At 33.3% G+C, this 27,003-nt stretch overlaps 1 protein-coding gene across 1 annotated transcript in view; it reads left to right on the top strand.

Moving 5' to 3' along the window:
* The window catches only part of LOC145292994 (eEF1A lysine and N-terminal methyltransferase-like), a 52,972-nt gene extending 26,685 nt beyond the window's left edge, over window positions 1–26,287 (top strand). The window contains exons 9-14 of the mRNA XM_080139247.1: window positions 410–593; window positions 3,839–3,970; window positions 6,926–7,002; window positions 15,701–15,836; window positions 22,793–22,924; window positions 25,582–26,287. Coding sequence (XP_079995373.1) covers window positions 410–593; window positions 3,839–3,970; window positions 6,926–7,002; window positions 15,701–15,836; window positions 22,793–22,924; window positions 25,582–25,868 — 948 coding nt within the window. The 3' untranslated portion in view covers window positions 25,869–26,287. The remainder of the gene's footprint in view (window positions 1–409; window positions 594–3,838; window positions 3,971–6,925; window positions 7,003–15,700; window positions 15,837–22,792; window positions 22,925–25,581) is intronic.
* The last annotated feature ends 716 nt before the right edge of the window (window positions 26,288–27,003 follow it).

The following is a 27,003-nucleotide window of genomic DNA, read 5'->3' as shown; positions in this document are numbered from 1 at the left end:
AAGTACTGAAAATCTCACGAGAGCAGTTGATAGTAGTCTGAATAATACAAATTTTGAAACCTCATGTGAAAATTAAAAAAAATATAATTTTTAAAATGTTTTAAAAATTGCTAAATCAAAGTGAAAACGATAAAACAAAACTTTCTCAATTTATGCAGAGTTTTTCTTCTCCTTTCTTATTACATAAAATTTTAAATAAAATGTATTATGTTGCCAATAACATCAATACAACAATAACAAATTACAATTAACAAATAACAAATCAGAATTAAAACTTGATGAGCTTAAATGTTATGTAGGCTCAACTTTGAAAATCTTACAAGAGATTAAATTGAAAACAAAAACTTTCTCAGTTTATGCAGGTTTTTCTTTTAAAATGTTTTATTTTGATTTTATCTTTTTATTTCAGATTCCTTTCTTGTCATTGGGTGAAGAATTAAACAAAGTAGAAGTCCTGGAGGAAGGCACGAGTGACCTCACAGGTGACTATGTTGTTGAGGATATTGAAGGGAGTGACGGTAGGATTTACCGACGACTCATCTTCCTCAGCAATCAAAACCTCATCCAGTCAGAAGCACGACTAATGGAACCTGGTGAGTCCATTGTTCTCTAAAACAACAAATTGCTGACAAGTCAATAATTGTTCTCTAGGTTGGGTTACAATGTTACAAGGCATTTTCTGTGAGTTGTTAGAAGGCAGTGCTTATCTCATGCATAGTGTTACCATAGGTTGTGTTATAAGAAAATACTTGTAGGTAGTGTTACAAAGCAATGTTCGTCTCACGTGTCATGTTAGAAGGCAGTATTTGTCTTGTGGGTAGCATTACAAGGCAGTGCTTTTCTTGTGAGTAATATTACAAAACAGTATTTCTTATGAGGGTAGTGTTACAAGGAGATGTTTTTCTCATGAGTTGTGTTATAAGACAGTTTTTGTGGGTAATGTTACAAGATAATCATTATCTTGTGAGTTGTGTTAAAGGCAGTACTTGTATCCTGTGTAGTGTTAATAGTATTGTGATTAATGTTACAAGGTAATGTTTGTCTTGTGAGTAGTGTTACAAGGCAGTTTTTATCTTGTAGATAATGTTAGAAGATAGTGCTTCTTTCGTGGGGTATGTTACAAGACTATGTTTGCCTTGTGTATAGTGTTACATTTCTTTTGCTATTGTCCCATTGACTACTGTACACTCTTTAACCCTTATCCTCAAGTGGCCTCTGGGCATTGATAAGTGTTGATTCCTATGTAAAAAAAAAAAAGGGCAGAAAGAACCAAAAAATAAATCCATTAATTATTCTAAGATTTGGATTTACTTCATACAGTAAATTGCAACCACCATCTTAGATGACTAAGTTGTTGATGTACCCACCATCACTAGAGTAGTTTAGGCATACAAGTAAGTGACATGTAGAATAGCATGGAGTATTTTTCGCTATGCATTGTAAACTGACTGGCATTGTGTTATGAACCAAAACATGTTTATCTCCCTTGTTAACACCTAATTGTTGACTGATGTTAATGATGTCCTCAGCAATGATGTAGCAATCGTAACAATGTTATTTATTTCTTCTTAATTCGATTTATGGCTGCAATAATCGAAGCAATTAAAAAGAACAACAAATGACACCAGTATTTGCTCTGAGATTTGATTTACTTTAAAGATGGTTGTAGTGGTAACATAGCAGGTGAAGATTTTGTGTCTCCTCTCTCCTTGTAACTGCAATAATCTTCTTCTTATTATTCTAATCTAGTTGTAGACAAATCTTCATAGCTTGCACAAGTCTGTCTTTTTGGTAGTTTCTCAGACGTCCGTTCACCATTTAGTTCAATCCATGTTATCTTCCTCATGAAGTTGTCAAGCTTTCAAGTCCTTGATAGTTGCAACCCAGATTTTGCATGTGCAACCAATGCCAGACAAACTATCAACATCCATGATGTAGACTCTGTCTATCCACCCACCATTGCATAAACATCTTATTACTTAACTTCCTACATAGTGCCCCTGTAGGCATAATCCCAAATAGTAGCCCCTTACATCCAAGTAGCAATATGTCTTGTTTGGAGTAAAAAGAAAAAAATTATTTATTCATGTATTGCGAAATGAAGATGACAATGAGAAAACTTGATAAAAACAAAATCACATACATTTTTTTTTTATTCAGTTTTCACCCCAAACAAGGCACAGTGCCACTTTGAAGTAGGGGGCTACTATCGGGAACATAAGTTGCAGAGATATTATGAAGGGAGATAAGTAGCAAGATTTCTGATGATTACACTTGAACTTCTGCATGTCAGTACAGTTGGGAAAGTAGAATCCCTGAAGGGAGTTCCAAAGTCTAGCAGTTCTGGGGAAGAATCTACTGGAGTAGAAGGCTTTCTTACACCTAGGCATCTCTACTGTGAAGGGGTGGGATTTAGCTGCTTGTCGGGTTTGTCAGGGGTATTTATGTCGAAGGGGTACAAGTGCTTGTAGTTCGTCCGAGCATCTACCATTAAAGTATTTGTACAATGAATGAATGAATGAATGCAATACTTTGTTGATGGGACAGAGGTTGAAGCCTAGATGACAGTTCAGGACCTATCAGGTTGGCAACTCTCTTTAGAACCCTGTCCAGGAGTGAGAGACAAGTAGCAGATGCACCAGCCCAAATCTGACAACAGTACTCCATACATGGGCGAATGGGGGCCTTATAGAGGTACAGGATACTTTCAGGCGTAAGTAGTTTTCTAGCGTGGTAGAGAGAGCCCACCTTCTTTGCAGCAGCCTTGGCAATGCTCTCAATGTATCTATTCCAGTTCATATTCCCTGTGAACGTTAGGCCGAGGAGTTTAAAAGATGAACAAACAGTTTTAATTTGAAACATTTTTTTAAGTCAAATCTTTGAAAATCAAGTTAATTGGAAACAACAATTTTCTGGTGTCATTTCCACATCTGTATTTTTATTTTCTTACCTATTGTATTGTATTGTATTGTATTAAAAAGGAAAAAAATCTAAAACTTAAAGTTTCTAATAGAAGTTTTCACCTTTTAAATATTGCTTTTGAATGATAGTTCTGTTTTTTTTTATCCAGAAAAAACGAATTTCTACTTAAATCCTCCAATGGTTCTCCTAAATTTACTTTCCTACATTTTTTATCACTATTTAAGTTGGATCTTATTTCTTGTTCTCTCTTTCTTTTTCTTCCTCTTTCTCTTGTTTTATCTTTTTTTCTCTTTTCCTGTTTCTTTTCTCTTCCTTTTTCATTTTCCATTTTGTCTTTCCTTCCTTTCTTCTACTATTGACAGCTCTTTCTGAAAACTGAAAATGTTAATTTTTGCTGTGAAAGCGGAGACTTCAAACGGTTCATGATCGAGTGAGCATAAAATAGATAGAGGATTTATTTTAAATTGTTTTAGTTGTTTTCTTTTATGATCACACACACGCACACACACACACACACACACACACACACACACACACACACACACACACACACACACACACACACACACACAGACAGACAGACAGACAGAGAGGAAGATTGAGAAATTCATTTTAATTTCAACTTTGTATGTTGCCATTGACTTCTCATTGACAACAGATGATCCTTAAGGACAATGGAATGAACACCTTGTGAACATAAGAGGCCAAAGGGAAGACCAAGAACGAGGTGGAGGGATGACCTGATACAAAACATGGGTCCCACATGTCAGTGGTTAGCTCAGGACAGAGATAGATAGCTTAAGTCCAGGGAAGGGTTCCTCAGTGAGTGATAAAACCCTTATGATAAACCGAGTGATAAGACTCATTATATTTTTGCACAAAACTATTTCATTTTTATTTTTTATTTCTTTTACAGAAACCAAAAAAAAACGAGGCAAGAAAAATGTCAAAAATAAAATGGTGGTCGACAAAAGTTATTTGGCCTGCAAACATCATTTGTCCATTGTAGCTGGATTGGTCCTCTTAAATGATTGCTGCAAATTACTGGGTATATTTTTTGTTTTTCTTCTTTCTTTCTTCTTATATAATAATAATAATAATAATAATAATAATAATAGTATCTTACTTTCTATATGGTTATATAAAGACTGTGTTAATTTTTAAATATGATGAATTAAAATATAAAAATACTAAAAGGGTTAGCTTATCAGGTTTGAATCTAACCCAGCAGAGCTTAATCTAGATTATGATTATGATTAAGAGAAAAAAAAAAAGATTATAATCAGGGAAAGGGGGGAAGGAATCAAATAGAAATCGGATTAAGTCCAAGACAATTTTATTTTTATTTGCTAAGAAAAGGTCTCAAAAACGTAATTTAAATTGTTACTATAATTTTCAAATTGAACTTAATGTTGTTTGAATTTGATTCCTTTTTCATCTGCTATAATCTCCACTCTATTATATTTTTCTGTTAATCATAATCCCAATCTCCATTTAGCTCTGCCGAGCAAGATTCAAAATTGGTTAGCTAACATTTTCGATGTCTCCAATGATACTGGGTTAAACAGAGCTGCGAAGGAAAAGATAATAAAATACCAAGGTCTTATGTACGAAATGAAAAGAAATTGGAATCTTAGGAAGATAACCATTATTCTAGTAATTATAAGGACCACCTGGAATCATGAAAAAGAATTTCTAAAACTACTCTTGCGAATATACCCGGTGAACTAAGTGCAATAGAAATACAAACAATTGAACTTAAAGCGATGGTTAGAATCTTAAAAAATATTTCTCAGTTGGAATGTATAAAATAGTGGGTGAATGTCTAGCATCCGGTAGGATACCCCATCTGCAACTAGAACAAAATGATAAAAAAATTGAAAAAAAAAAAAGCAGTTGAAACATTATATGTGCTCAGCATAGAGGTTATCCTAAGGACAAATTAGTCATGCTGGTATGAGCATATATACCATGTTTATTTTTCTGGATGAACTGTTGCAGAAGCAAAGGTGTCTTGAATCACAAGAACGTTGATCAACTAAACATGGAAGCAAGTATTAGACAAGGCCATATAGAGTGGAATTTTAAGACAATTGATATGCTTAACTGTGGAGGACAGGAAAGTAAGCTTGTGAAATATCAAAAAATCTCTGACCTCTAAAATTAGTGAAAAGTAAGGTGCTTATCCAGTTTCACTCCAATATTAAAAAGTTATAATTGCACAAAAACTTTTTTATGTACTTGTTAGGTTAAAAAAAAAGGCTGTACACCAAAATTTATGCAAATGTAACTTGTGTTTTTGTTTTTAAAAAATGAAATCAAATTATCCTCATGCAAATTTTGGAAGTCATTCTTAACATGGAAATATGGAAGAGGGGGGGGTCTTTGTTGGCTCTTTTCTTGCTTTAATTAAAGTTTGATTTATGTTCCTTGGCCAAAAAGTGGCCAACGAGAGATTTTACCGATAAAATTTGATTTTTATTTTTAAACAAAACTACTTGCCGAATTTGCAAGATTTTTATTATTAAATTGAAAAGAATAAGAGAAAAAAATGGTTAACTAAAAAAATGCAAGTGAGTTAAAATATCTGCCATCTGTCCTGTTGCAACGAGGTCCCTACATGTTTAGGCATTCAGCTTGGCACCTGAAGAAAGAGCTAATTTCAAATGACACTATCCCTATGTCTCTGCTTTGATGCCAAATGTATATCAGTAGACAGCTGAAGACTTGAACAAAAACTATGAAAAAAAACTTAGTTGAACTCTTATGTCCGCAGATGATAGACACTTGACGGTTGGTTGCCATCTCATGCAACCTTGCTCAAGACTACCATGCATGGGTTGGCATGATTTAGGATGTAGTTCAGACCAGGGAAAAAGAATCTGCTCAATCCCAACCAATGTGAATGCTGTTACAACAATGACCCAGTGTTTGCAAGTATCACAAAAAATTTGAATTGTACCTGACTTCCTTTCCATAAATTGGTTTAGATTAGAAAGTTATTATTTTTTAATGATTAAAATCAAAAAATTGTATGCCTTTCAATGCACATACTCTCTGATAACACAACAAGCAGTCTCCTCTCTCCTTCACTGTTGAGATCCTTAGATGCTGGAAAGTCTGCTACTCTTATAGTTTCTGCTCACAGACTGGTAGATTTTGGAATTCCCTCTTTGTTTGTCGTTTGCCTGACTGAACTAACCTGCAGAAGTTTAAATGCACTGTGAACAGACACCTCGCTACTCAACTCCCCATATAGTCGTCTGTTAGACATGATCCCAAATAATAGCCCCTCATGTCCAAGTAGCAATACAAGTATGCAAACAAGAAACGAAACTGTGACATAGTTTGGGTTATTTATTGACACATATTATCTCTCTGCTTGATAATTTGGATTATTCCGCAAGAATTCATGGTGTAACAAACAAAGTACTAGATAAAATTCAGTTGTAAGTGACACTGTTGTGGAGGTTGAAGGTTCAGTCCTTAGTGCAAGTGATACTAAGAATACAATTGAAAATTATATAAGACTTCTATCCAGCCATGACTGACGGAACAAGAGCATACTATCCTAATGGATTAAATAAAGGGTTCCGTTCAAAATTCTGTGCAGATTTCTAAGTTCGGCAGAAAGATTCTAGATGTTGACAAGATAATACACCTAAAGAAGGTTAAAGGTGACATTGACTGAAACATGAAAATAATATTCAAGATGAGAACATTAGTCTGAATAATCCAAATACAGTGTAACCCGGAGATTTCTGTCATCGCTACAGCTCTCATATCCGGGGTTTCTTATATCCGGGTTACACTGTACATTAACACAGGCTCTAATTTGGTACCAAAGAAAATCTCTCTTATATCCGTTTTTCATATTCGAGTTACACTGTAGTACACATCTCCATGATAATTTTGTGATATAAAATTTAAAAAAGAAGTTTTATTATTTTTTTCTGTAGAAGTTGTGATTGTTTGATTGAAAATGTATTTTCTTTTGTTTCAGATACGGGCTTCAAAGTGATGCTTATTGGTTTGGGAGGCGGTTCTCTTGCGACGTTCATCCACAAGCATTTCCCTAAGGTGGAGACTTCAGCTTTTATCGAACTTACTAAATTCAATCATGTTTCTTTCTCTTTGGCATGCATGCATATTGTGATGATGTATGGAAGTGAAACCTGGCTGGTGACGGTTGTTGCATGGAGAGAAATGATATGAGAATAAAACGATGGATGTTTGACGTGTGTCTTTAAAAGAGGTTTAGGTTCTTTGGTCTTTTGGCTAGAATCAAAGTGTAGTATCTGTTCTTTTCGGTTAGTGAAGAAAAAATCCTTCTAGACTGAGGCTATTTTAATTTTTTTGTCCCAATCTAGACTGCCCCTTTATTAGTAGCTGGATATTCTCCACAGTAAAAACTGATCTGGTGTCTAACTCTGCCCTCATGGAAAGGCAAGTAAATAGAAACAGGCTCATGCCTGATGACCTTAGATGAGAAATGTACAGAACAAGTGACTTTGTTGGTATTGTTACATTGAGAAAAATGGGTGAGAATGTTTGGGTTAGTAGATGTAGAACAGTTGAGTTACAGGGTCAGTTAATAGGGAAGGCCAAGAACCACAAGGTGGATTTGAGGAAAAGAGGGATAAATAAAGACCTGACCAGAGTTAGGTTTGTTTGAAAATCAATTTTTAGAAAGCTGACCAACACGTGCCGGCATGTAAAATGGACATTAAACTGAATATGAGGATGTTTATGCAGAAAGAAAAAGAATGGACATTTGGTCATCTGTAAGTTTTAAGTTTGGATTAGATTCTCTGGTTTTGCTCACTTTCTTTTTTTTCTGTTTTTCTTTTTCATTTTTCTTCTTTGTTTTTTTTTCTTTTTCCTACTTGTTTAACTTCTTCTTTTTTCTATTTTTCTTTTTCTTTGTTTTTCTTTTTCACTTTTCCTCTTTTTATTTTTTATTTTTTCTATTTTTTAACCTTTTCTTTTTCCTTTTTCCTTTTTCTCTTTGTTTTCATTTTTACTTTGTGTCTCTACTTCCAGTAAAATTGATTTAGTGAGGTAACTTTTATAAAGTTTTAAAGCTGAATATTACCTTCGTAGAAGTCTGTTTCATTTTGCAGATGGCTTATGCACCATCATGCATCATTATGTTGTGAATCCAGGGTCGTAATAAATGCGCGTGTATTGATCCTCTCATCTACCTATGCAAACCAAACTGATGCTTTTCTTTTTGATAGAATTTATTTCAAACAGAAACAAAACAGATTAACTTCTTATGTGTCATAAGAAAATAAACAGGCAAATAGATAAATCGCCTGTCTTGTTATATTTAGTTAAATTGTATGGGGGCTACTTCCATCCCTGCTAAAGCTCTGGGAACAGGGGTGTTTAGTGTATACTTACTTCAGTTGTCAGCCATAAACGAATTAACAACCCCAGCCTTCCTCTGTTCGGAAGTCATATGGTTCTATCAATTTTTGTTTTTAGGTCATCCTTGAGCTTTAGGGCTCCGTTCAAATCTCTCTATCCAAACACTTCTTTCACTGTCTAACATATATCGTATAATCATATCAATTTATACAGTTAACAAAAGACAGGAATTTTGATGATGTTCCCATAACATAGTGAGGTTAGTTTAAAATTCATAGTCTTATGGTATGATCACAGAACATATGAAAGGATGCAAATTCTTTAGCCCAATTATATAATCAAATAACTATATCTACCTGGTGTTACCTGGAAGTAAAAAAAAATAAGAATGGCTGACTTTTTTTTATGAAGAAATAAAAATGAGCTGTATTGAAACTTTTAGCTTTAAAAATGGATGCCAAATGTTTTTGATCAGTTTTGTTTTGCATTGCAACCAGTGTCATGATACATGGTATTATTTTGTCCTGTTCACATTTCCTTTTGCAAATTATTTGTTTTTAAAGAAAAAAAAAATCAAATCAAACAGTGTTTATTTAAAATGGAATTGAAATATATTTAAAATTTTCTTTTTCTCTTTTTCAATATGCCATGCCATGCAAACCATCTAATGGTACTAATATTATTGAAAGTTTGTATAGCTAAATCTAAAATAGAAAGATTTTGGAAACTGTTCTTAGGTTAGCACAATGACTACTTCAGAAATACAATGCATGATTAGTTAATATGTAGGTTTCAAGTAAAGGTGAAACTAATAATCCCCCCTTGCAATAAAATAGAAAGAATAAAACATATCCAAGGATAAATGACATGCTGTTGACTAATCTGCAAAATCATAATGCTGGTCAATCTGATGTAAAAGAAAGCATCTTTGTCAGCTGGATAATACTTCTTCATTGTGATTTGATCTAGTTAAGAAGTATAAGTCACCACTGCCTGGGAGGCACATCAACTGGGAGAAGACAGACACATGTAACAGAAACAAACAAAAACAACAAATACTGAATGAAATGTGTTCTTCAAACTGGAATATACAAGGAACTTGTTATGTTTTAGTTGGTAGAAGAGGTAGCGCCTTTGTTTCTGGATACTATTTAGGGGTTTTTCTTCAACTTGATGACTTTGCAACTTAATGGACAATAGATGTGAAATGATTTGTCTTTTTGGGCTTCAAAAAGTGAGTTCACTTGATTTCAGGAGGAGGGGAGATTGCATTGCCTAATACAGTCTCTTGCTGACTGTTAACTCTGTCTCTCAAAGCTCCAAAATTCTCATTGTTAAACTCACTTAGCACAACACAGACTGGTTATTCAGAATTGCCCAGGCTCAATGTTTTTGTCATAGCCAGCACATAATCTGATTAGTTGTTGATTACTTCAGCTCAACCATCAGGGAGTGGCTTGAATGTAAAATAATAATGGTATAATGCTTTTTATATATTGGGCTTTGCAAAATTATTTAAAACAAAACATGATCTAATTTTTGGTGGAAACTGATAATAAATTCATGTTTCTTAAAAATAGTTTATTTGCATTTAATTTTACAAAATAACTTTTAGTCAATGAAGTTAAATTGTCTACAGTAATTTAAACACGTTTTCAGTAATTTTAAACTTACTCGTCAGTCGGTCCACCTCTCTCTCTCTCTTCCTCCTTCTATCTCCATCTCACCCCCTCTCTTTCTTCTCTTTCCCTCTCACTATCTTTTCCTTTCATTTTTTTCTCTCTCTTTCTACCTCTTTTCTTTTTATTCCCTCTCCCTTTCTCTCTCTCTTTCTTTTTCTTACTCTTTTTCACCCTTTTCTTGCCCTTTCCCCTCTTCTCTCTCTTTCCTTCTTTTTCCATTCCCTTCCTCTATTTTCCTTTTACTCTTCCTCTTTCTCTCCTTCCCCTGATCCTCTTCTCTCTTTTCTCTCTCTCTCTCTCTCTCCTCCTTTATCTCTCTCCTCTTTCTCTATTTGAATTATTTCATTTGCCTCTTCCTACTACTTTTCAGTCACCATTTAATTATGCTGTTTGCACTCTGTGGTATCATCTACTGTGCAACATGGATACACGCAAGCAAGATAACAAAGATCTATAGTTTTTTATAAGTATATACATATAGCTACTTAGATACTTGTCAATGAGTTATGATAAAGGGGAGATAATTAGTGAAGTTTCTAGTTAATTAGGGAAATAGAACATTTACTTAATATTATACATTTAAAAAGCTTTTTTTTATTCAGATTTGTTTAACAATAAAAAATGGCCACCTCGTATTTATTTATTTATTTTTTTACTTCTATTCCTCTTTGTATTTTGTCTCAATTCCACAGAGTTAAGTAGAAAACCTGAATTTTGAAGTGCTCGTCTTTTCTCGTACAAGTTCTATCAGATTGAAGCAACGAAGGAGTCCAATTAACTGCTTCCATGTAATCTTGTTTTTTTTTATTTTTTATTTTTTTATTTATGGTGGCTTCCAAACATTTTTGATTCTTTGCCATTTTATATATTTCTTTGGCATGAAAAACACGAAAGGAATGTTTTGGGTGAAGATCCTTGGAAGAGAGTCAACAAATTTCGAATTTCCTCGGCTACAGAAGCACATAGATAGATTTGTGTTGTTTTTATAAGCCATGGCCATGCACTTCTGGTATGCATAGTGAAGATAGCTACAGGTTGCTATTATTAGTTTTTTTTATTCTTGTTGTTGTTGCTGAAGTATCCATTTCATGAAATATGTTGGAGAGAAATTTAACATTTTTCAAACAAATCAATCAAAAATCCAACAGTTTTATATCAAAATAAAATATTTTGGTTCTTGTTCCAGAATTTCTCCATATTAAAAAACCAAAAAATCAAAATCAAAAATCTGTATGATGTATGTACCCTTGACAAAACAAAAATTATAATATTAGAAAAAAAAAATCACATAAATTGATCAAGGAATTTTATTTTTTAGATAAGAAAATCAAATTTTTGAACTACCTGAAGAGTGACTATCTCACTCACCATTTTGAAAAATATTTTTAAAAAATCAAAGGGAGATAACTCAACAATAATTTATACTTGCTAGATTGATGTTGTAATGCCTATGAATTTCCATTAATTGCTTAAAAATGATTTTCTTTATAAAAATAAAACTAATTTATGTGATTTTTTTTTTTTTTGTAATATGATATTTTCGTTTTGTCACGGATATGGTGAATTCTGGATAAGAGCCAATTTTTTTTATATTAAAACAAGGAACTATTTCTATTGCCAAAATGAGCTTGATCAAAATGGTTGTTTATTGCTGTTACATTGATCAGCCACTGAAAAAATTGCACACACATACGCATGTATATATCTATAAAAGGGAGAATGTCTGTGTGTGTGTGAGGACAACTCTCAACCTATATACTCAACACATTTTTGATCTACAGTCGTGAAATTTGGTATATAGAGTATTCAGACCTTTTTAATCAATTTTCATCCTAAAAAAAAAAAAAAAAAAAAAAAGGATGCTAATTGGTTAAAATTGAAAAATTGGTATTTGGTGGAGGGGGGTGTCATTGGATTTTTATCTGTTTGTCAACTGTTTCACGACTGTGCTTGCATGACTCATTCACATGACAGCTTCCTTATGCTAAGAATAAGTAAGTTTGAAAACACTTTTTGGAGATTGTGGCAAACTGACCTAATGGTTATCGCACTTGACTCACTATCTTTAGGTTTTGATTTTGATCTCAGCTCAAGTATTTTTTTTACTTACAAAACGTGAACTGTTTAGAAAACAATAAGACTCACATGCACATGTCTCAGTTTCTGTATGAATTAAAATATAATATTCATGCATATTTTAAGACTGGGCAATGCTGAGTGGCCTGCTATTATATATATATACACATACACCATATATTTCAGCGTATAAGGCGACTGTGTGATAAGACGAGGTACAAAATTGAAGCAAATTTTCATAAATTTATCATATATCGGTTGTATAAGACGACTGCTAAATCACGAAACCACGTTTATTTAGCTTAGGCTAGAGATTGCAACACTGGGTATCTTATGAAATATTGGTTTTTAAAGATGATTTTTTAATTTTAAAGGTCGTCTTATATGCCAAAATAGATGGTATATATATATATATATATATATATATATATATATATATATAAAATACTAGAAGAATACATGCTCTAGGACAAACAAAGAAAACAAAAATTTCTCATCAAGAAGGTGAACCCAGTATTTTTATGAAAAGGATTTCAGATTTTCTTACCACAATATTTCTAACTTTATCAAATTTTTCAAATTGAAGCCAAAATTTTTATTGCTAAATAACTGGTATCACCGTCTGCTTAGGAGAATTTTATGTTTGAAAAATCTAGATTTAAGACATTTATGGATGTATATTCTGCTTTTGCTTGCACTTAGAGAAAATATGATACATTTGTAGCTTTATATTGCCTGTTTTTGCTCTTAGTTAGCTATAATAATGCTTTATCTTCAATATTTTTATATTAAGAATTTACAATAATATTGAAAATATATTTACAAAATAATTATTTTAAAATATTTAAAAGATTATATAGTCAGCCACATACAGTACTTTTTCGTTGTATCATAATTCTTCAGTGTGGCTAGACTAGCATCTTTCCCTAGCCAGGGATTGAACCTCCAACCATCGCGTTGATAGTCAGCAGTTCTTCCCACTGGCCCATGGGTTCAGTGCTCACAAATGACCTCAACAAATGTCCATTTAAATGAACACTCACCCACTGCTTTTACAGTACTCGAGCTGCTTGTTTATTTACAAACAAACAGCAAGCCTCACTTTATAGCCAATTAAGTAGCAGGTGAGAGGCATTTATGAGAGTGTGAGATATATATATATATATATATATATATATATATATATATATATATATATATACTGAATAGTTTTTACTTTATTTATGCAACTACATATGTTTCAGATGTGATTTTCTTTCTGAATCCAGTGTTATCAGGTCACTAGTCTCAACTGTGCTTCTCCAAATTCAGAAATTCCAATTTTTTGTCTCAATTCCAAGAATTCCTTGGATTAACATCTATGAAACCACAAGAACGTAATCATTATATATATATTTCTTTCAAACTATTAAAGATGTTATTAAAAAATATATTTAGTCCCAAGCCCTTTGTTGGAAAATTTCTCTAATTTGTAAGTCAATCAATTTTTTGCAATTACCACGGTAGTTTACTCTCAGGAATTTACAGCAATCTTAACACATGTAGAGATCATCAGTTGTTTTCCATGGCATTTACAAACAAACTATTCATTTTATCATAGTTCCCCAGCAGTGTTGATGAACATCACCTTCCTAAGAACAAAACCTCAGCAGTCTGAATACCAGATTAAATTTCTGCTTGGAATAATGTGGGTTAGTCCTTCCTTGTGCTATAATAATATGTATTATTTCTGAAACTATTTTATAGTGTTTAGATGAAGCTACTTACATTGTGTATGCTTTTATTAAACCTCCCTTGATTATTTTTTATTTGATTTATGTAGTATTTTTCATATTTGATTTCAGAAATACTTTTCAATTTATTTAGATGAATCTATGTAGGTGCTTATATCGATTGGTGATCTTTTAAACCAACGCATTTCAGGTGAAAACATTATGTGCTTCTCTATCATGTCGAAATTAGTATAAATTCCAAAAATTACAAAAAAAGTCCAGTAGATGTATTTTTAACAAATAATCATCCACGATTCTGTTTAAAACATGTTGAACCCTTGATTTAAATCAAGGGGGATAATTCAGTTTGTCAAATTTAATTATTCACACAACTGTTCCACATTGAAGGATATGATAAAATTCGATAATTCAATAAATTCTATTCTTAGTTTTAATTATTAATTTACTAGATAACTTTTGTGTAATTTTTGGAATTTATACTAATTTTGACATGACAGATTATCACATAATAATGTTTTCACCTAAAATGCGTTGGTTTAAAAGATCACCAATCGATACAATTACCACCATTTGTCTTACTCAACCTTCTTTGATTATCTTATGTTTATTTATTATTTTTGTACTTGATTTTTTTTATATGCATTTGAATTACAGTGTGGGAAGGTGACAGCAAACTTTCTTTGCAAAAATGGCTAAAGCTGTCTGGACGGTACCTTCTACCCTGACTGTCTATGAAGCCTTCGTTCAGTCTTGAAAGACAAAGGATACCCTATGTATGGGTAGCTGTGCATATAATTGTGAAGCAAGGGTAGCACAATCCTCAACCACACCTCTCCTGAATCGGCACTGCTTTGGTCCAGTAGCAAGTAGAAGTCCAGGACGACTGGAAACAATGCCGAGATAAGCGGAGAGCACATACAGCACCTGGAAGTCTGAAATGATCACCCATTTAGTACTGACCAGGTTCAATGTTACTTAACTTCGGTGATTCCGCAGGAACTAGTGTGTCAAAGTGATTATGCTATACTGACTGCCTATGTTAATATATAATGTGCAACATTGCATACAAACACAAGTATACAAATGTATAGTGACAATATTATACAAACATGCAACCCTCACCTCAAATGCAACTTATGGAATCATTAAAAACATCTATAATTCTTTCTGCTATCCAGTACAAATAAAAACTTCAGCTTATACCTGACTTGTCCATCAAATTTTAGTCATAGATTTCCAATAGTTTTTATATGTATCACCGGTGGGGAAACACTTTGGTGAACCTCTCATCAGTAGGAGGTATGATCCTAAATTGGCTTTAAACTCACTGAACCATAACTCTGCAGATTTTTATCTGAGGTTATCTCAAAGATAATGTCTTCATCGACAGAATTGAAGAGGGCTCCAGGTCAAAATTTTGTTAGTCAGTCAGAGTTATTGACAATTTGATATACTGTAACCAAATGTGTTAATAATTGAATGGTGATAAAACAAAAACTGTTGGACATTTCTTACTGAAACTTGATGGAGAAAGTTAGGCATAGAGTGATGTTTATTTATACCATGTATGATTGGATAGAAAAATGATTGCGAATTTTATTAACGATTCCATGGGCGGGTACATTTTTTAATGTTCCCCTGTATTTTTTATTTATAGAGAGAATGTGGACATTTTTAAGGTTCTGTGAATTTAGTTATTTTTTTTTTTTTTTTAAGAATTCAATTTAATACAAAAAAATTTAATAAAAAAATTCTGCATAATGAAAAATGACCCCAAAAAACATTTTGAATCTATGTCATTAATTAAAGGCAGTTTTCTTTTAAACGTTGACATGTTGTTAGCAACTTACCAACACAACGACGATGAACATATTGGGCAAAGATAAATTGTAGATTGTTTTATTTTTTTTTAAGGTTTGCCTGGACGTTGTTGATATTGATGCTAAAATGGTGAGCGTGGCTTCGAAATGGTTTGGTTTTGGAGAAGATGATAGGATGACCGCTCATATAGCAGATGGTTTAAACTTCATTCAAGAATGTGCAGAAAATGGTTGGTTTCATCTTTTTTTTTTAAATATTTGTTTCTGTTTTAAAATTTCTTGTCTTTCCTTTTTCTTTTCTTTTTTGCTTTGTTTCTATTTTATATTAATCCTTTGAAAGAAGAAAAAAAAAGTTAGGTTTCCTAAGAATCTATACCCATCTGAAATGTGAGATAGTAAATTCCGTGAGAGTAAAATGATTGTCTTTAACAAAAAATAATTTAATGATTCAGTGCAACATTTTTTCACTCTTTTCATTTAAAAAAATGCAAATTTCAAAATAAACAAAATATGTTCATGGCATGGATGAAAAGCTAGAACTGGAGTGGGATGGGTCAGAAAATGGGCAATTCTTAAAATAACTCTTTGAATTAGATGGGCAGATTGACATGTGAGGAATTAAAGAAATCAGATAAAAAAAAATGTCTTTTTAAAGGACATTTTTTATCTGATTTATTGAATTGAACATGAAAGTTGGCATTTATTTTTTACAACAAAGTTCATTAATGTCATAAACAACAAAGGCAGTGTTCCTGTAATAAGATTAATCACAAACTCTGTTTATACGATTATATGAGCAATTGAAATTATTATTCAGATTTTTATTAACATTATTATTAAAATTACGCAGGCCAACAACAAAAAAATATTGTCATAGTGTCTAAGATATTTCTACTGGTTTTACCTAATTTAAGGGCGCTGATTCCAGAAATGCTGTCACTTTTTTTCTATCAGGTCTAGTTTTCCTGCTATGGTGTACCCCCCCCCCCCCCCCCCGTAGGAAGCTGATAGCTATAATAAAAACAGAGAGAAACAATAATTTTTTTTTTTACACAGGAGTCACCACATCAAGGCTCGGAGGCCACTCGAGGATAGGGTTAATGGGTATACATTAGTCATTGTGATTATAGCATAGTAAACATAAGTAGTGGGAATTTTGTAAATTGGATTACTTAGGGAGACGGTTCATCAAGAACAAGAACTTGTTTACGTTGGACTTGAAGACAATCAGATTGTAGTCAGCTGGAAAGCAGGCAAACGGAAGAGAGTTCCACAGGCGTGCAGTTCTAAGAAAGAAGCTTTGTTCATGGAATCTACATTTAGGTTTAGGCACAGATAAAGAGTGCGGGAAATTATTAATAGTGGTTTTGGCTAGATAAGTGTTTTTCATGAAAGTTTGGCAAGGAGGGGACCATAGATTGAAGGTCAGATGAGCACTTGCCATGAAAATAATGATAAAGCAGAGACAGGGTTGCAACGTCTCTTCTGTCGGAAAGAGGTTGCAGGGAAGAGAAAAGGGCATCCCCCACTGAGCTATGAAGTCTAACTTTAAGACACATATTCATGAAATCACACCAAAATATTCTCAATTAAAGTTTGAAGTTCTAAAAAATGCTAAACATAGGCATCATCATTCATAAATTTTCTAGAATGACGGGCTCCGGCATTTATCTAAACTTGATAAACCAACAGTAGTCTGTGAGCATGGTGGAACCCCAACAACCTTAATAGCAAACTTTCATGTCACAGATGTATTGATGGAAGTGCTCCCCTTGCTCGTTGCTCATATCACCTAGATTTTCTGGAAAATCGGCAAGATGGCTGCGCAAAAAATGTGACTTGATGCTCATATTTGCACCCAGTTGATGGAGACTTATGAGTAATGTTTCAAACAGTTCTTTGTAGTTGGGTGCTTTTATTTTTTTCCCAGAAGAATTTTACTCCATTTGTAAACACCATCCAGGCAGTCAATTTTGCAGGATTCATAAAATTAGAGAAATTTTTATCATTCATAAAATTTCAAATCTGGGGGTCCATCAAAAATTCTAGCTTTTAATTTCTCTATGGTTAGGCCTGGAAATTTCATACAAATATATTTGAAACAGTTGCCATCTTTCTCAAGAGGCTTCACAAACTGTTTCATGATGACAAGCCTTATGTGCAAAGGAGGAAACACAATTTTGGAACGCTCTGTCGAAGGAGAAGCCAGAACATTGAGAGAGCCAGCAATCAGTTCACTGGGCACAGGCCAATCTTTTTTATCCAGTTCTCTGTCTTGCCCTGCTATCCCACAAACACAAGAAGCAAGGAAATTTTGTATAGCCAAGGAGAAACCCAACCATTTTCAAATCAGCACATATAATCCACTGGTGCTGTCTGTATGAAATCTTTTCCAGAACAAATTTGATTTCATCATATTTTTCTTTAAGGGTCGTTGAATGGCTTACAGGAACTGATCCATAAAAGTTGCCATTGTGAAGAACACATTTTAAACTTCTTTTGAAAATGTCTATAAAAAGGCGTCAATCTTGAGAATAATACTATTCAACACCAAGCTCCTGCAGCAGGCTGGCAACATTGTTGCAATATACATCGTTTTCCTGAGTGAAATATGGCAAGAATTCAATATGACATTTTTTTGTAAAAGGTTATGAGAGTTCCAGACTGAAGTAGATATTTTTCTTTGAGTCTTGAAGCTAAAAGTTCAGAAGATTCTTTAGAAAGGTTAAAATCTCTAATCAGATCATCAAGTTCTCCTTCAGAAAAAAGCTGTGATAGTGAAGAAAGAGAAAAACTGGCATTTGAAACAATGACTTCATACTGTCAGTGGACAAAACCTGAATTCCTGTTCTATCTGTTAATTCCCTTCATTTTGACTGCAGAGAAATAGCAATCATTGAAATGGCTTTTCGGTTCACGCCAGACAATTGGAATACCAAAACGGAGTGACTTCTATCCTTTTTTTGTCCGGTGTCGAGGATGCTCAATATATTGCTTGCATACAATATCTTGATCACCCAGCATTACTTTGAAGTAAGCAAGATCAGCACACTTCACAAATTCACTGATCCGTTTCCTGTTGGTTTGCAACATATATTCTCTGCAAATATAGCAAAACACATTTGGATTGTTTAAACAATGTCGCCTAGATGATGAGTAGCCATGCTTAATTTTTGCTCCAAAAATTTCCAATGAAAGTAAGATTTCAGCTTACTGTCTGACTTATAAATGAATCCTTAACATTAAGAGAATAAACGTTATTTTGATGCAAAAATCAACAAAAACATGCCACAATCTGTAGGTCTATTTAATACTCAGTGTCCACTTCTTACCAATTACATACGTCATTGTATGGCAAATTTGACTTTTACTTCAAGGTTTGTGATGTCACAATTAACATACATTATAATTAGGGCTAGGACAACAGCATATTCTTTTCATTGTTTTTGCTCTCGAGTATATATCCGACACAGTTAGACATAATCAACCGAGAACCACATCACTCTATATAAAAGCGTATAAGATATCAACGGATATATACCTGAGAATCAAAACCAGGAAAAGAATATGCTGTTATCATAGTCTTAATCATAATAACAACCTACAATTGTAATTATGAAGCTAGACTGTGTATAGAAACATATCATTGCACACACACCTACACTTCAGTCAGATAAACTATTCTAAAAATAATAATGACTCTGAAGATTAGTACATAATCTACAGATATATTTATTTAAAGAGGAGAAGTAAAAACTGAAAGGTAAAAATGACGACATGAGAAAGTAAAACCAATAACAACAAACGAGGGTAGGAAAATGAAGGAGTTAAAGAAATCGAAAGACTAAATAAGTTCGTAAAGAAATGAAACATGAAATGTCACGTTGTATGACAAAGTAAACAAACACATTGTCCAGAAGAAGAAATGAGCAAAACATACCATTGATGCCGGGGATGAGGGTGGATAAAAAGAAAGTGGCGAACTGTGTTGCTGTGTTGCTAGTGGTTGCGAAAAGGAAGTAAAGACTCACTAGAAGAGGAAATTAGGAAGAAAGTAACTTTTTAGTTAAGAGTAACTTGAAGAGAGATAATGGGTTCAAAACAGGAAGGCAGAAAACTTAATTTTAAGGTAACACAAAGGTATAAAATAGCAAATATCTCAACAACTTGACCTGATGAGAAAAAAATAATATGATTTTTGGAATCAGCACTCTCAAGTAGGTTTAAATCAGCTTAGAAACCTTGGCCACCAAAAAGTATGTTGGCCAGTATTATTAAAATTATTCAAATTCTATTGACATTATTATTAGAATTATTTTTAAAATTATTCAAATTTTTATTAAAATTATTATTAGAATTATTAAAATTATTAAAATTTTATTAATATTATTAGAATTATCTTTAAAATTATTTAAATTTTTATTAACATTATTATTAGAATTATCATTAAAACTATTAAAATTTTTATTAACATTATTATTAGAATTATCATTAAAATTATTCAAATTTTATTAACATTATTATTAAAATTATCATTAAAATTATTAAAATTTATTAACATTATTATAAGTAGCAATACCACACCATTTTTTTCTTTAGATTGAATAAACTCAAATGAAAAATTATTGAAAAAAGCATAAAAAAACAAAGAAATAATATCTTCAATTTTTTAAAATCGGCCCATTTGAACTGGAGTTATGACCATTCAAAGTATCAAAAAATGTGTGGTTCACTGGACATTTTGCCTTAAGTCAGTCCTATTCAAATGCATATAAGTTTGTAACTGAAATGGTAGGAAATTTGCACAATTTACAGACTAAACCATCTTTAAAATGTTGTATCTTCAGATCTTTTTAAGATATTATGATGAACTTTTGAACATATTAACATACTACCACAAATTATTTACGACCATCTCACTTGGTAACTTATGGACTAATTAGTATACTAATTAGCATATTCCAGTTTCATTTTAACACCTTTAAGTAGAAACATCATAGAAACAGCTAAGAAAAATGGTAAGTAAGGCTTTATCATCATAGGAAGTATTATTTTGATGGACATTATCATTTCCCATTATTATATCATGAAAATCCAAGATGGCGACCGGGAAATTAAAATAGCCACCATGACATGATTCAAAGAAATTATCAACAAAATATGGCTTGTAGCATATCAAATTAAAGGAAATTTTGTGCAGATCAGAATTGTTTTCAAGTTCATTAAACTACTAGCATACTAATTAGCATAATTAAGTTTCATTTTAACGGCTTTAAGTAGAAGCAGGTTCGAGTGTGCTCATCCTAGTGCAATGGCTTTTCAAAACCACACCTAAGTCATGAGTCAAAACTTATGGCAAAAATGTGGATAATATGTAAAAGAGATATTAAACCAGATAAGATGTTGATTAGTTAAAAAATATACAAAACAGGATATTCTGCAAAGAACTATTCATTTGCTTTCCCTGCATGAAATCAGTTTAACCTTGGTTGATTCAGTTCCCTGAGGTGGGGGGGGGGCACTATGAAAGCATACAAAAAATAGTCAAGAGCAGATCCATTATTATCCTGGAACATCTTAGGTGACTGGTAATAAATCAACCATTGATCCTAAAGGAGGAGATAATGCATAGGAAGGCACACCTAAAACTGAACCGGATCATATCTCATTCAGGCAAAGAAGAGTCTGATGATTCGGGACAGATCCTAGGTTGTATTATTTGGATTATTCAGAATACTGTTCTCCATATCGAGTGTTATTTATGCAAGAACTCTTAGCATAATGGATAAAGTATTAGGTAAAATTCAGTTGTAAGTGGCATTCTTCAAGAGGTTGAAGGTTCAATCCTCAGTGCAGGCAATACTAATAATATGATTATGAATTACGTAAGACAGAATGAGACCATATTATCCACATGTTGTGGTGTTAGTGGGTGAATAAATGACTAGAAAAGACACAGTAACAATTAAATATGTATTAACAAAATACATAAAAGTGGGAATTGAACAATACATGGCAGGACTAGTTGTGAACGGCCATCCGCTTTGCATGTCTGTCACTGACTCTTTCATAAACCACTTCTTGAACCCGGAAGTGACATTATGGACGAGCTCATTATTCCTGGTAATAGGAGTGTGTCCTCAACACCCTGTTATCTTGCTTGCTTGTATCCGTGCACAGTGGATGATGTCACAAGGGGAAATTTGTGTAATTAAATGGTGATTGATAAGAAAAGTAGTGGGAAGAGGCAAAGAAAATAATTTAAACAGTGAAAGAGAAGAGATATAAGGGAAGAGAACAGGAAGAGTGTGAGGGGAGGAGAGAAGGGAAAATAGAGGGGCAGAAATAGAAGAAGAGAAGGGAGTAGAAAGAAGAGGAAATTCCATGCAGATTTCGGAGTTCGACAAGATACAATTTAAGACGGTCAAAAGTTATACTGTCTGAAATGTTGTGAGGATAACATCCAAGATGAGAACAGTGTTCTGAATAATACGAATTATCGATCCTCATTTAGAAAATTCCGAAACATTATATCCTAGGTTATCAGAATGATGTCAAGGTGAACAAAGCCATATCTGACCTTGTGTCTACCCTCCTGACAACGAGGTAAATAATAATAATATTTTATAATTACAATAATTTGACAGCACCTGAAAAGAGAGCCTTTCTTCTTCACTGCAACCTTTTTCTCACAGACGTGATGCTGCTATGCTCAGTCAGTATTTATAAATACTATTATGGCATGTGTTCTTCAGAATTATCTAATCGATTCCCTGCTTCATTTGTTACAGCTCGTTTGACTTGTTGATCCAGTGGTTTTTTTATCAATTCCCTGTTTTGATACTTCGTTGTAATACAGCTTCTCCCTTCCTGCTCACTGTTTTCCTTCTACCTACAGCCTTGGTCTTTTTCAAGATTAAGGTCAACTGCCATCTCCTGTCTTTGCAATAATCATCTCTTGTTCTTTCATCATTTTTCGTTAAGCTCTTTACATTAAGTAGCTTCATGCCCTGTCTCGAGCAACTATCATAAAAAAGAAAAATAAGGATTACAGTAGAAAAAAACAAGAATTGAGTTACTCTGACTTGACAAAAATCATTTTATTTGCATGTGAAGTATTTAACTTAATTTTTTGGTTAACGAATTCTCATCTTTATAAAAAAAATTGTTGTTGATCTCTTTTCAGATGCCGCCACAAAATATCATGTCATCATTTTGGATGCTGACGATAAAGATTCTTATGGTCAAATCTGTCCACCAAAACCATTTGTTGAGAAAGAAAATTTGGAAAACATGAAACGCATTTTATCTCCGCAAGGTTTTATGCTCTCTTTTATAAACTATTTTTGTTTACCCCCCCCCCCAAATGGTATGTTGACAATGAAATATAAGGGGCTATTGTAATAGGGGTTGGATTTAGGTGAGGTGAGCTGGGCAGCACACTTAAATTTCTGCATGCTGAAAGTGGAGCAGTGAGTGAATTCAAAATGCAAATAATCTGAGCAGAAAATCTTCCAGCATCTGGGAATCTCTGTAGTGAAGGGGTGGAATTTTGCTGTCAGTTCGGTAAGTCAGCATATTTGTTGACGAGGTACAAGTGCAGAAAGTTCATCAAAGCACATTCCAAAGAAGGACTTGTAAAATAAGCATGGGGACACAAAATTGTAGCGATGTGACGGGCTGGGATTTGTCAGACAATGCAGGACCTATTATATTAGAAATTCTTTTTTTGAATCCCATCCAAGAAGGGAAGGTCAAAGGTCATTGTGTTAGTCCATATGCAGCAACAATACTTCATGCACAAGTGAATTGTGGCTTTATTGAGTACATTATATACAATACTATCAAGTGTGATAAGTTTTCTAGTCCAATAGAGGGAGCTTACTTTCTTTGTCAGACTTTGCAACATCTGTTGTTTACTTATGTTATTCATATTATGTGTGAATGTCAGGTTGAGGAATTTAAATATTAGCCTCTTGGGAAGGATGCTATTGGCTGTGATAATCAGTGGTTATAAAAGTCTTTTTATAATTATTAAAGGAGAGGGTCTTTGTTTTGATAGCATTAAAGATAATCATTTATTTTTGGTTCCATTCTACAACATTTGTTTCATCTTCAAGTTTACGAATTCCAAGATCATTTCATTTTTTATCGAAATGTGTCAGAAAATAGAGAAAGTTTCAAATTTGAATTTCAAAATTGAATAGATACCATAATACTTAGCACCTTATAGAAAAGGTTCACACAAAATTTCAGTCCAATCAGACCAGTGGTTTCCGAGAAAACTTCTAGAGTAAATGTGGTATTGTAATGACTAATCCCTAATAATCCCTAACTGCGCATTAAGCAGATACCATAATACTTAGTTTGCTGCATTTTATTATAACAAAGGTTCATAAGAGTAGAACAATAAAATTATCGCACTAGAAAGGACAACATGATTCCATTTCCGTTTGATGAAAACTGTTTTTCTTTTTTTTGTTGCATACCATCTACTAGTTGGTCAGTTGTGTACATATCTCAAGAGAGATAGGAGCCTTCTATCATGTCTGAAAGTGACACAATGTTCAACAAGTGAGATTGGAGATGCGCCGCTGTACAACTCATGCTCTCTACTGATCCAAGTTATGACAACAGGACCATTGCCTGCACCTTCAAAATGCATCACTGGATTGCCATGAATAACAGGGATGTGCCCAGGATGATGAAAACAAAGTTTCCGGCCACAGTTATGGTCTTTGGTGTGGTTTCAAGTGAGGGCCGCATCATACCACTTCACATCTTTAAGTTGGCTTGAAAGTCAACACCAAAGTGTACCTGAATATGCTGAAGTATGTGGTGATTCCCTGGTGTAATCAGGTAGTAGCTGGCAAACCTTGTGTGTGGCAGTAGGACTCTACGTCAGCCCACAAGTCCAAAGAGACCTAGGCTTGGCTTCAGAAGGAGTGCTACAAATTTGTACCTTTCTTTCACTGGGCCCCTCTCTTCTTCTGACCTTAACTCACAGGTCATATGTCGAGAACATCACAAACATGACTTACCACAACACTAAAGCCAGCCTGATTGCTGTCATTTGCTGAGTATTCACTAAGCTCCCGCCAGCGCTTGTGGAAAAAGCATGCTCCCAGGTCTGGATCCGTATTGAGGCTGAAGGTGGCTACATTGAATTGATATCAGCTCTACTACATAATCAAGTTGCCTGAATTAATTTTTTCAATAAAAGTTTTAAAATAAAGCTGTAGTGTTGTTTTCTTTAGGGTGACACTTTTACCGTTCCACCCCGTATAAAATTTTCAGGCAGTAATTTCAGAGAAAAAGTGGAATGGACAGGCAGACAAAAAGAAATAATATATATAGATGTATTTTCTAAGTATTTGATTCTAGTGTGAATAAAATTTGTAATAATTGTGATATTTTTCTGAAAAAGTTTTTACATTAAACTTTTATCATTTGTATCTTTGTTTGTGCCACTAACAATTAAGTCCAGCTCCTAATCTCTCATGATAGAAATGATTTAAACAGATAGGATAAGGAGTGAAAAGTTAAAAGTCCTTTACTTTCACCTGACAGGACTTGTTAGTTATGCATAACTTTCTAGCGGAAGAAAGACAATCAGGTCTATAGCAAGAACTTTTGATAAAGAGGCAATGCCTCGAAATATTAAGACTAAACTGACCTACATTCTATAAATCAAACAAGAAAACCTAAAAAAGTTATTACCTTCAGAACATTTAACATATTTTTCCTTTTTGCTCATTTTTCCTGGTTCCCACACAATTTGTCACAGCCTTTCTAAAATATAAAAATCAATTTATAAAATATAAAAATCACTTTTGCTTCACACAAACTACAGCACTCTTTTTAACTAAAATCAATATTTATTGATTTAAATGTTTTGAAAGAATTTGTTTGACTCTTCATAAAATTGTTTAATATTGAATTAATGCTCTTTTCTTTTCCCTCTTTTGTCACCAGGTGTGCTTATTGTGAACTTGCTGAGTAGAAATGAAGTGATGTATGCAGAATCGTTGGCCAATATAAAGCAGATATTTCCCTACATGTACCGGACCAGTATCAAAGAGGAGGTCAATGATACTGTTTATGCGTTCCTCCATGCTCAAAAGATTGAAAGTTGGACGAGTAAAAAGATTCCCACCGACATATTCCAGCGCATAACTGTCTTGAATGATTCCATTAAAATGCAATCCCAGAAGGCAGAGGTTGATTTAGCGGAGTCGCTTGCTGAGTTGGTTCTCTCGTAGCATTTGTTCTCATTTCTTTAGTCTTCCTCCTCTGCAGTGGATCGTCCGTTTTTATCTTTACGTCTGGTTGTGTGTGGTGAATGTACAGTTTTATGAGAGGTGACTCAAGTTTATCTCTACCTCATATTGAACAATTCGTTCGTTTTGCCAATGTTTTTAGCTATTTTAAAACTTTGTAGCTGAAATTGACAAGAAAATATCGATGTGAAGAGAGCGTCATTAAAATATTAACGTGTTGATTGAAAGACATAAAAACTGAATTAGCTCATATTAAAAACGGTGTATGCAATAGATGCGGAGACAAATCAAAGAACATTATAGCGACAAATCAATGAACATTATAAAAGGTACAGATCCAAATTAAATGCTGCTCACCCATGAAATCTTTAATAAAATTCACAATCTTTTCTGTAATACAACCATGTTCAGTTTTTGTGAGTTTTCTGCTTTTTTTAAATCCATAAAAGGTGGATTTTTGCTTAAATGTCTGAGCTTCATCATGGATGTAAATTTTTGGTGGCTGTTTCAATTAATACACAACTGCAGTATATGACAGTTCAAAATAAAATAACAGGAAAACTATTTGATAGGCTTTGGAAAAAAACTGTGAACATTATGGAAAATTATCAGGTAGAATTTTAATAAGAAATAAAATTATTTTCCTATTTGTAGTAATGAACTGCAAAGGACTTAACTGTATCTGCATTTTTTTTTTTTATAAAAGCTGATTTCTGCTAAATTGCTAGACCCTTACCTCCTTTTTTTTTTATAAAAGCTGATTTCTACTAAATTGCTAGATCTTTACTTCTTTAATTTTGTTAATAACAAAACTAGTCACAATTTGGCTGAATTTTATTTCACTTTCTTTCTTGCTTTATCTTTTTTTTTTGCACTTTTCCTATTTTTTCTCTCTTCCTACTCCTCTCTTCGTTTTGCTTTGCTTTCCTTCTGCCACTTAAACAGTTCTCTATGAAAACTGAAAATGTTAAATTTGCTGTTAAAGCTATAACTCTAAATAAATCAATGAACAGGAGAATGACTTTTATGTCATCCAAGAATGACTTGCTACTTTACCCCCCCCCCCTCCACCATGCATATTCAATGTCTTTCTCTTAATTTTATACTTGAAACTGAT

Source organism: Euprymna scolopes, chromosome 14 (genome assembly GCF_053919585.1).
Source record: "Euprymna scolopes isolate OS-2025 chromosome 14, ASM5391958v1, whole genome shotgun sequence".
Classification (NCBI taxonomy): domain Eukaryota; kingdom Metazoa; phylum Mollusca; class Cephalopoda; order Sepiida; family Sepiolidae; genus Euprymna; species Euprymna scolopes.
The sequence above is the reverse complement of the archived record's forward strand: the minus strand, read 5'-3'. Positions and strand labels throughout refer to the sequence as shown.